The 12,084-nt window shown below is 35.3% G+C and overlaps 1 protein-coding gene across 2 annotated transcripts in view; it reads right to left on the bottom strand.

Moving 5' to 3' along the window:
• Window positions 1-12,084, bottom strand: part of Eea1 (early endosome antigen 1) — a 93,246-nt gene that overhangs the window by 28,786 nt on the left and 52,376 nt on the right. For both annotated transcript variants that reach the window (XM_048358338.1, XM_048358339.1), the window contains 3 exons: window positions 11,110-11,259; window positions 9,717-9,836; window positions 3,629-3,832 (listed from right to left, as the gene is read on the bottom strand). In XM_048358338.1, coding sequence (XP_048214295.1) covers window positions 3,629-3,832; window positions 9,717-9,836; window positions 11,110-11,259 — 474 coding nt within the window. The remainder of the gene's footprint in view (window positions 1-3,628; window positions 3,833-9,716; window positions 9,837-11,109; window positions 11,260-12,084) is intronic.

Genomic DNA, 12,084 nt, shown 5'->3' with positions numbered 1-12,084 from the left:
TCCTCTTGGAAGATTTGCAGTTTCCACTAAAGGTCACAAACATTGAACTATGACTATGCCTTTCTTCTTTCTTCTCTGGCTGGCTAGTACTTGAACACCTTCCAGCCCTGCATGAACTCTGGTAAATCCAATTTGTACTGCTCTGATATTGTTTATTGCATGAACTTACAGAATCTCACAATGTAAGTATAAAACTTAGCACTAAACCAAAGTCTCCAGTTGATCCCTGTGCAGAATTCTGAAGCTTTTTCTCTGCATTGTTCACTCTAGCATCTGTCCTGTAAATTTAAGCTAATTTAACTTTCCTGACCTTCAACTTCTCCCTTTAAGTCAATCTCTCACTCCTTAGTTCAGTGAGGTCAGTTTTCCTTGGATTTTCAAAACAACAGGTGACTACACTACAAAAGAGAGGTCTTTTTTTTAAGTGAAAATTTATAGTGATCAAAGGTTTTTTTTTGTTTTCTTTTTTTAAATTTTTATTGTCAAACTGATGTAGAGAGAGGTTACAGTTTCATACGTTAGGCATTGGATACATTTCTTGTACTGTTTGTTACCTCCTCCCTCATCCCACCTCCCCCCATCTCCCTTTCCCCCCATGAGTTTGGTTCAGTTGATTTACACCAAACAGCTTTGCAAGTATTGCTTTTGTAGTCCTTTGTCTTTTTACCCTATGTCTCTCGATTTTGGTATTCCCTTTCAGTTTCCTAGTTCTAATACCAGTATACACAGTTTCTAATGTATTCTTTTAAGATACAGAGATAGTGCAGGTACAACCACAGGAAGGGGTTACAAGAGGGTCATCAATAATAGAAGCTACGGTTTCACATCACATGTTGAAAGTAATTACAACAGTGATATAACAGTCATTTCCATAACATGGAGCATCATCTTATGTGTTCATAAGGGTATACAGCTATTGGGCTCTTGTGATCCTCTGCTGTGACTAGCCTAAACCTGTGCTAATTATTCCCTATGAGGGAGACCATAGAGTCCATGTTTCTTTGGGTCTGGCTCACTTCACTAGCATAATTTTTTCCAAGTCCTTCCATTTCCTTGCGAATGGGGCAATGTCATTCTTTCTGATAGAGGCATAAAATTCCACTGTGCATATGTACCACATTTTCCTGATCCATTTGTCTACTGAGGGGTATCTAGGTTGGTTCCATATTTTAGCTATGACAAATTGTGCTGCAATGAACATTGTTGTGCTAGTGGCTTTAGCGTGTTCTTGTTTGTGGTCTTTTGGGTAGATGCCCAAAAGTAGTGCTGCTGGGTCATAGGAAAAGATCTTTACCGGCCATACAAAGGCCTCATATCTAAAATATATGCAGTGATCAAAGGTTTTAACCATCCCCAGTTTTTCTAATCTCAGGGATCACAGTCCTGTGCTACCTATTGTCCAATGGCTGAAAACACTGAATTTATACTTTCTTTTCACTTTTCTACATGTTTATGATAGGACAGCTAAATAGTGAGCAGTTACTCCATTATGGCCAGACAGAAAGATTTAATTTATTGTTTCTAAAATATGTTTAATTTTCCTGATCATATTATCATGATAATCAGTGCCAACTGTAGCTAACTAAAAGTAATCTAAAGAATTCTTTATAAAAACTTAGTCCAGGGGCTGGGGATATAGCCTAGTGGCAAGAGTGCCTGCCTCGGATACACGAGGCCCTAGGTTCGATTCCCCAGCACCACATATACAGAAAAAACGGCCAGAAGTGGCGCTGTGGCTCACGTGGCAGAGTGCTAGCCTTGAGCGGGAAGAAGCCAGGGACAGTGCTCAGGCCCTGAGTCCAAGGCCCAGGACTGGCCAAAAAAAAAAAAAAAAAAAACTTAGTCCAGGTGCCAGTGGCTCACATCTGTAATCCTAGCTACTTGGAAGCCGAGATATGAGGATCACAATTCAAAGACAGACTGGGCAGGAACGTCTGTGAAACACTTATCCCCAATAAATTCAGAAAAAGCTGGAAGCCACACTGTGGCTCAAGTGGTAGAGTGCTAGCCTTGACTAAAAGACCCGCAGGAACAGAGCCCAGCCCCAGAGTTCAAGACCCAGGACCAGAAAGAAAAAAAAATTAGACCACAGACTTCCTCTCAGAGGGAGAAGCAGTGAAAAAGATAGAAGTACTCTTAGAGGACAGAAAAGAACTTTTCATATACATATATGAACACAGATTAACAAAACCTAATCCATCCCATTTGAAAATGGGGTGGATGGGGAGAGAGGTTAGGGGAATATAATAATATAATAGAGTGGTTTTCAATTTCAAAGATGTCTCTCTATAAAATTATTTCAATGAAATCCTTTGTACTGCTGATATATGCTAATGAACAAAATAATAAAGTAAATAAATAAATAAATAGTAAGACAGAAAGATAGCAAAGACAAAAAGTACAAACATTTATTTTCTGGCATCCTAGAAATAAAGGTTTTGGGGTTTTGTTGTTGTTGTTGCTGTTGTTTTTTGTTTGCCAGTCCTGAGGCTTGGACTCAGGGCCTGAGCACTGTCCCTGGCTTTTTTTTGCTCAAGGCTAGCACTCTACCACATGAGCCACAGTACCACTTCTGGCTTTTTCTGTTTATGTGGTGGCTGAGGAATTGAACCCAGGGCTTCATGCATGCTAGGCAAGCATCCTACTTATAAACCACATTCCCAGCCTCAGAAGTAAAGTTTTATGCAAAGGAAAAGTGTTCCTCAAATGTAGAAATAAAGGAGAAATCTATATTCTATTCTATATTATACTGTAATTCACAAATTAATTACTGATATTACTGACCACCGATTAAATTACTGATATTTTGTTCCGAATACTTTCCCATTTACATAATTAATATTCTTAAAAAAATGAAATAATTTCATTTGAAAATATATTAATCGAAATTTTTAGTTTAAACTACACATGAATTTTATAACATTAAAGCATTTATCAAAATTATTTGCTATATGTTGTTCAAAGACAAAAACATTATCAAAATATAACCATTAAGTCTAAATATTAACCAATACAGAGTAATATACCTGATTTGTTCCCTTAACATATTAATATTTTATTATTTATTGCTTTTGTTGTTGTTTGTTTGTTTATGCCATTACCAAGGCTTAAACTAATGCCCTGAGTGCTTTTTCAGTCAAGGCCAGCTTCTACCACTTGAACCCCAGCTCCACTTCCAGCTTTTTGTGGTTAATTATAGATAAGTTTCATGGACTTTCTCTCCGTTCTGGCTTCAAACCACAATCCTCAGATCTCAGCCTCCTGAATAGCTAAGGTTATAAACCTGAACCACTGGCACTTGGCTATTCATTCCTTTTTCCCTTTTTAGCATCACAAAATTCCAAGACACAGGTGTACATTCCTATTAACTTTTATAATGAGATAACAAGGTGAAATGATTTATTCAGAAGCACTTAAGTACTAGGTTACATCCTGGGACATAAAAATTTCCTTTGTCAAATCATGTTATCTAACTTTCACTATAGTAATGAAGGTAAATAAGATGATATCTGTCAAAAATACATAACATTTTGCAAGTCATAAAAAAGAATAACAAATCATTTAAATGAAACATTTAATATGATTTAGAGATAAAAGTGAATTTTAGAAATACACTTTGCAAGCTTACTTGCTCTTGTAATGTATGGTTTTTTTCTTGCAATTGGTTAAGAACAGCAGTCTCTCCTTCACCAGCCTGAATTTTTGCATAAAGATCTTCTCTTTCCTTTTCTAGCAATGAAATATTTTCTTTACTCTTCTGTAATAAGGCTTCAAGATTCTGGATCTTTTGGTCCTTATCACCAATTTGACGTAATACTTGTTCTAGATCATTCTGCAAAAAATTACAAACCACCATTTTAACGACAGAAAATTTTAAAAGTTATTCCTTAAACAGAAAATGACTAGTAATAAATTTTATCAACCTCTTAGGCTTACTTTTTAAAAACTAAGTTTTAAAAAGCATCTTACCAAGGAAATTTTTTATTGTTTGATATTATAAATCTATATTGTAAGTGATAAGGTAGGATTTAACAAAAAGGTCTGTTAAAAACTTATTTCCTGTCATTCAGACTGTATCTTGTACTCTTTTGCTCCATTTCAGACACCTGGGTCTAATTATTCCTTGGCACACAGGCACACTCCCACCTCTGAGTCTTTGCATGAGTAATCCTGATATACTTCCCTCACAGAGTCAGATGATCCCTTTTTTCTCTTTCAAATTTTTGCTCAAACATCACCTTTTCAATCAAGCCTAAACTGACTTGAACAATTGAAATTTATAGCCTTTCCCAAGAGTATATGTCCAGTTATATTTTTTTCATTACACTTACCTCTAACACACCAAATAATTTATTTTTAATATTTATTTATCTCTTTCCACACTCACTTAGAATGTATGATGTACGAGATTTTTTATTTTATTCACTGACATATATTTAAATACTTGTCACACATGTTGTTAAAGATTCGTGGAATGGAAAAAAACAATAAATGATTGCACTCAAACACATACATGTATTAGGGTCACTTCAATACCCTAGAGTAAGTCTGTTTCACAAATCAAGAGATTCCTCTTCTTGTTCTTCACAATGCAATGGCTCACTCCAAAACAAGACTCACTTTCTCAAGCTATCTGATCCTGCAGCAGTCCTTTTAGGAAAGTCTGGAATAGAATAAGGCCCCAACCAGTCCCTTTAAAAGACATGTAGGCAGGTTGAGACAGAGCCAACAGCCAGCTATACCCTCCATAGTTGTGCCAATATTAACATATTTAAAGATCAGTCACTTTCAAATACAACTGTCATTCTCCTAAGCTTCAGTCATGAAATAATGAAAACCAGTATAAACCTCTCTGCTTTCAGCTTCTACTCCTGCCACCAATCTTCTTGCCACATTCCTCAAATCTACAACTATAATTTCAGTTGTAAGCTTATTTCCAGAAGAGTCACTGTTACCAAGCCTTTACTGAAACTTGGGTATTCCTTTACAAACTCCAATTTCCCCTTACCACTTCTAGTCAGAAAGGCTTACTCACCAAGAAAGCACACAAGGTTGGCTGTTTCCTTGCTTTTTCATTGTCACCCTCTTTCCTTCAAGTAACAGCTTTGTGCTGCTTTGGGAAATTTACCATTCTTAGCTATGTTACCTCCTATACCCTACTGCTACTGTCTATAAATCCCTACCTCATTCACTGAAGACTTGAGACCTGATTTAGTCTTTCTCTCAATCCCAATTTCTGCCAATATCCTGGGAAATACAAAATGTACACAGAATTAACAGCACAGCCTCCATATTCTTATCATCTTTATTCCTGGACCTTAATTCATTCCATATTGCAATCGTAAACATAGGAGCTTGTAATCATCTAAAATTGCATGAGTAATCCTTATATACTTCCCCTAATCAGCTAAAAACTTCCCACTTTGTTACCGCAGTCTTCCTGACTACCTTCCAATTTCATGACCTCATCTCCATGCATTCCAGAGATCTCATTTTCCTTATAGGTTACTCACTATATGCTTAGCTTCTCTTTCTAAAACTTACACATGAATAAGAACTAATCTTGACAACTATTTTAACTACATCCTCCATTTCCTTTCACTTCAATATTTCCAAGGAAGCTATCCTTCAAAAAAATCACAGTACTAGATCCATTGTGCAATCTACTTTCTCCACTCCTATACGTCTCACAAAGTTAAAGGTACAGAAGGATTACAGCTCACACCTTAATCCTAGCTGTTCAGGAAACTGAGATCAAAGGATCATGGTTCAAAGTCAGCTCAAGCAATAAAGTCATTGAAATTCCAGCTCTAAAACTATCAGCAAAAAGTAGGCTGGAGGTATGGATCAGGTGGTAGAGTACCAGCTGAGGGAGCAAGATGACCAATTACCAGATCCTGAGTTCAAACACAGTAACAAAAAAAAGTACAAACTTCTATAAAATTTTGCCACTTCAAATTTCATGATTCCAGCTTCCATTTTATACTGATAATCATTTCAATCCTCTTATCCAAGTGAAGTCCTCATCCTCAATCATTACCCTCAGTAACTACTTAAATCTTTAGTATTTTCTCCAAGTTCTCAATCTCTGCTTACCTAGTACTCAGTTATTACTATCTACAGCTCTATCCTGAGGCAAACGAGTGTCAGGAATCATCTATCTTGATTTTCTATTCTCCTATCAGTAGAACTACATATGGATGTATGTGTATATGTGTGTCTCCACATATTTACTTCCTGTTCTCAAGTTTCAGTGGGTAAATTCAAATTTATTCCCCCACTGTATGAGTTACATCAGAGCTGCTTTTCATTATTATCTGAGACCATTATCTTTAATAACTCCTTTTCTACCATAGCCTTTGTCCTGGACCAGAGACATACTCTCTTATTCTCAAAAATACTACCTAAAGTTCTCCTTAAATTCTACCCTGTCATTATACAATTTATATTTAAATTTCAAAAGTAATTTACACTTATTTTCCCAACTTCCACATCTCTCACTGTTCATCAATCAAACATCAGATCTTCATTTCTTTCACTTTTTTAAACTGTACTGAACAGGTGACCAATTTGTTTTAAATATTTATCTAATCTTTCACTGATCATACTGGGCATGTCATGTTATACTCAATATATTGAGTTAAAACTTTCACATATTAAGTGCCAGCAAAACCTAACACTTTCAACACATACTACTTTCTCTTTCCTTGATCTTGAGGCTTCTATCTAACATAAAACACTATTACCATCTTTGTACCCCAGAACTATCCCCCACTGACTCAGATGATCACTTCTACAAAAGTTTTCTGTGACTCCTCTTTTCAAGACAGGGTTTGGTACCTTTCCATAATAATTTTATCTACATGCCAAAATTTAGAACTATGCTCAGTTTTTAGGACTTTCATATTTCCTTCATAAGAGATTCTGCTTAGCCTCTTTTTTCATCTCTTTCTTATGACTCCTCAGGAAGTAAGAATTTAACCATATTTCTAAGTGTTGAATAAGGAACTAAGCATGCTCAACTGAGCCTTGTTTGAGAGACAAACTTCGTATAAGAATTTTAAAGGCTGAATTTCCATCTTTGACTAGAGCTAAATGAATAAAAATTTAAGTATACAGTATTTAAAAAGTCCACTTGGCTGCTACTTTATGTCAAATTCTCCATGTTAGCTTTACTATCCCACTTATAGAAAAATCCCATAAACATCCATAATCAAACTTCTCAAACATAATCAGACTTCTCTATTTCAGCTCTCTTCTGAAATCTTTCAGTAAGGCTTTCATCCCTTTTCTCTACTCAAATTCTTCTTTTGAAGGTCCTCAAAAACTTTGATGGACAAATAAAATGAAATTCTCAGTTCTTACCTTGCATGACTTCTAGCCTTCTGATTCATCAGGCCAAAAGTCCTTGCTATCTTGTTTTCTCTCAGTACTCTACATTAATCTACTAGTAAGTTAAATTTATCTTCAAAATCTATGAAATCAAACCAATTCTCACTACCTAAACTGATTCCACTTTAGTCCAAATCATGTAATTTCTTGCCTAAATTATTGTATTAGCTCTCAGTTAATTTCTGTTTCTACTTCTGTATCCCAACAGTCTACTCTCAATATTAAGTACTATTATGGAAAGTACAAATAATTCAGAATGAACCTTTGAAATGATAAATCACATCATGTCATGCCTTCGCTCAGAACCTGCCAATGATTTCTCTCATCTTACTCAAAAATAAATGTCAATTCCTTAAATTTATCTATGAATTACCTACCATGTTCTGATCCCCTGTGACCTCTATGCCCCCTTTTAAATCATCATTAACACCACTTCAGCTACTGACTTCCTGTCATTGCTGAGATTTATTCCTTTTTAATTCCCTTTTAATGTTCTCCTAATAATTGTCTCTCTTGTATCCATGACTCACACACACCCTTTCTTCAGGTCTTTCATCTTAGAGAAGTCTTTCCTAGCCCCTACATACATGCTGCTGTGTGTGTGTCTATGTGTAACCCTCCTTTCTTTTCTTTCCTTTTATTTTCATCTCTACAGCATTACTACCATTTAAAAAACTATATATTTTACTTATTTACCTTGATTATTGTTTGCCTCCCTCACTAAGCTTCATGAGAGCAGACATTTTTGTCTGTTTTGTTCGCTGCCATAGTCACAAAATCAGTTCCTTGGCTGAGAGTAGACATAAATACTTGTTGACTGACTGAATAAAAGAACATACAAATGAATCCAATATTTTCATCTCTATTTGTCTGACTTCTGTGCCATACTCCAAATTCGAAATGCAAACATTACTGAGTGTACCCTCAGACTCTGCAATTATTCCCAGTACACACCATTAGATTTTCCTTTCCTAGATGGCAGGCACTGTGCCTATTTATATTCAGTGCTGATCATAGTGACTGACATACAGTGCTCAATAACATTTGATTAATTAATGGAAAAACAAAAGAAAAATGACTGCTAAAATCAAATTCACTTTAAGCATTTTAGAATACTTCCCTTACTAAAAATAAACTTACTTAAACCTTTTTAGCTTTGCAGGGAAACTATAGAAACTTAGCTCAATCAGTTATGTTTTCTATACCTACAATTAGAGTGCTCAGATTATGATTAATAAATAAAAGGCATGATCAATAAATAATAAGCTCCACTGTGGAAAATATTAAATGCTCCTTATTGGGGCTGGGAATATGGCTTAGTTGTAGAGTATGTGCCTTGCATGCATGAAGCCCTGGGTTCTATTTCTCAGCACCACATAAATAGAAAAAGCCAGAAGTGGTGCTGTGGCTCAAGTGGTACAGTGCAAAAAGAAGCCAAGGGCAGAGCTCAGGCCCTGAGTCCAAGCCCCAGGACTGGTTTAAAAAAAAAAAAAAAAGATAAATGCTCTTTATTGACTGAACTAAAATTTTATTTGAATTGTTTTGTTTTGTCGGTCATGGGACTTGAACTCTGCTCAAGGCTAGCACTCCACCACTTGAGCCACAGCACCACTTCTGATTCTCTGGTGGTTAATTGGAGATACTCTCACGGACTTTCCCACCCAAGCTGGCTTTGAACCACGATGCTGCAGATCTCAGCCTTCTGAGTAGCTAGGATTACAGGAATGAGCCACCAGTGCCCAGCTATTTGAATGTTTTTAATGTTTAATGAGGTGTATTTTAAGAAATAAACAGAAAATTATCAATAATTTCAATAAAATGTTTTTGGGGGTTTTTTTGGCCAGTCCTGGGGCTTGGACTCAGGGCCTGAGCACTGTCCCTGGCTTCTTTTTTGCTCAAGGCTAGCACTCTGCCACTTGAGCCACAGCGCCACTTCTGGCCATTTTCTGTATATGTGGTGCTGGGGAATCGAACCCAGGGCCCCATGTATATGAGGCAGGCACTCTTGCCACTAGGCCATATCCCCAGCCCTCAATAAAATGTTTTAAACTAGGTGCATTTAACACAAAGAAATTTAACATAAAACTTAATATGATGAAATTTAATACATGAAATGTTTTCTGTAAGTATATATAATAAAACACTTTTATAATAAATAACCAATTTTAATTTTTCCAATGAACAACAGTAATTTCTTGTCTGTCCAGACACTGAAAATCATCAAAAATCCTCATAATCAGGTATTTTTCATTGTCAAGTTCTATCACAATAAAAGAATTTGGTTTAATTTTTGTTAACATGTTAATTAGTAGAACAGTGTTTACCTGAGCTTCTCGAAGTTTTGCTGTAGTGCTTTGCTGAAGGGCTTGTTGTTCTTGATGCTGTTGCTTTGTTTTCTCTAACTGATGTTGTAATTCTGTGGAGTTTGTTACTTTTTCCTTCAACTTAAAAAAATGTGGACTGTCAGTTAACAACTTAGGGTATAATGCTCTCATTCATAGACATCTGGTATTTGTTACTGAAATTCTCAAATCTTAACAGAAAACTTAATTCAAAGAACATTGTAAAGCAATTTGAAAAGTAATATCTCATTATTTATAAATTTTTAATTTCATGAATGTATTCTCTAAAAACAGATCCTATCCTAAAAAAGTAGAACTCCCTCCAAGTTATTTACTTCATTATTATTTTTTGTATAGCAATATGATCAATAAATTAATAATGTATACTTTATTTGTAACAATAAACTAAATCATAGTTTCAGAAATTATTTTTCTATAATATTTATGACTTATTAGAAATAAAATTAGTTATCTATCTTATCTAAAATATTAGCTCTAAATTAAAGAAAATCTATTGCTAACACTATAGATTTTAATGTTGAATATTGACCTTGAGTTCAAATAAAAGATATCATTTGAATATAACATTTATTCTAATCACATAAGGATGTCATGTCATTGGAAAACCCATAACTTTAATTAGGATAGAATTCAGTCACATGCTTAAAAAATGGAGCTATTAAACATTGCAGCTTCTTGGGATTCCATCCCAGCTTCCTTTATCTTCTGTTTTCAAAGAAATGTAATCTTTTCTCCTGTGCTTTTAACTTCCACTCAGACCTCTCTTCAGCTCCATATCGGACTACCCTCCTGTTCCTTTGGGCTCTATCTGCCTCTAAATTAGCTGTTTCTTCTACGTTATGTTAAATGGCACCATCAAGAACCCTGTTGGGGGGGGAAGTGCAAAAAGAAGGGATGAACAAATATTTAGTAGACACTGTGTGGAAAATTAACTATGGAACTTGTGGGCAGGAACAGAGAGAGAAACTAAGGGAAAGTAAAAGGGATGGCATAGTTGAAAAGAGAAATGAATGAATGAATGAATGAATGCACACAATACTTGCATGATGAAATGGTAACCCATCTGTACAACACCTTAGTAATAACAATAAAATTCTATTTAAAAAAATAACTCAGTTACAGACATTGATCAAGATGCATTGCACCGCTGGGTGCTGATAGCACATGCCTGTAATCCCAGCTACTCAAGGGCAATGATATCTGAGGATCTAGGTCCAAAGCCAGCTAAGGAAGAAAAATCCATGAGGCTTTTATCTCCAATGAACCATTAAAAAACCAGAAGTGGTGCTGCGGCTCAAGCAATATAGCACCACCTTTGAGTGAAAAAGCTAAGGGGAAAAAAATGTAAGCTTACCTGCTCATCTAAACGAGAAAGTTTGAGTTGTAAATCAGCTACTTGTTGTTCTTTATCCATCAACTTTTCACTTGAAAGCTGTCTCTGCTCTTTCAGTCTACCATGGGCTTCCCCTAGTTGGCGTTCAGTCTCCAGAAGTTTGTTATGTAACTTTAAAAAAGAAATAAAAAAGTGTACATGTATGCATATACTTTCCAAATCATCTTATTTTTCACAAGTAGACTATATTATACATAAAAAACCTAAGATATATAATAATTTAAATTGCAATTGAATTTTAATCACATAATTATAATAGCATAAGATAATGACTAAGCATTAGTTTTTTGTCTTATTGCTCTCTTAAAAAATACTGGGAATCAGGTGCTCTTCTTTGGATGTAAGTTTTGTTACCATTTGAGAGACTTAAAATAATAAAATGAAACAAATTTAAGATACTAAAGTCACACTAAGACCTACTTCACAGTGTTTTTAAAAAATCCACAGTGATTACTAAGAACAACCACACCTGACTTTTCAGTTTGGGATTTTAAGTAGAGCTCAAGGCATTCCTAAGCCTTTAAATTGGCATGTAATTTCTCAATAAAATAAATAATTTTTTTATTTAAAAACTAGGTAATCCTCACTCACTAAGTTTAAAAATGTCACCCAGGGGCTGCAGGGTATATAGTTCAGCACTTAAGTCCAAGGTTGATTCCCTAGCATGAGGGGCAAGGGAGGTAGCACTTACTTAAAATTAAATTTGAAGAAATTTTCCCTGAATCTAGGAACTATCCTTTTCTCAATCATTTTCTCTACTATCACCAGAAATAATAGTTGTCTTTTCTTGGAAGAATTCGAGAGAAGGAAGCTTTTCTTTTTTGCTTCTTTAATTGAAAAAGAACAAAGGGGGGCCGAGAATGTGGCTTAGCGGTAGAGTGCTTGCTTAGCAGACACAAAGCCCTGGGTTTGATTCCTCAAAACCAAATAAACAGA

Source organism: Perognathus longimembris, chromosome 1 (assembly GCF_023159225.1).
Source record: "Perognathus longimembris pacificus isolate PPM17 chromosome 1, ASM2315922v1, whole genome shotgun sequence".
NCBI lineage: Eukaryota > Metazoa > Chordata > Mammalia > Rodentia > Heteromyidae > Perognathus > Perognathus longimembris.
This window is presented reverse-complemented; position numbering and strand designations above follow the sequence as displayed.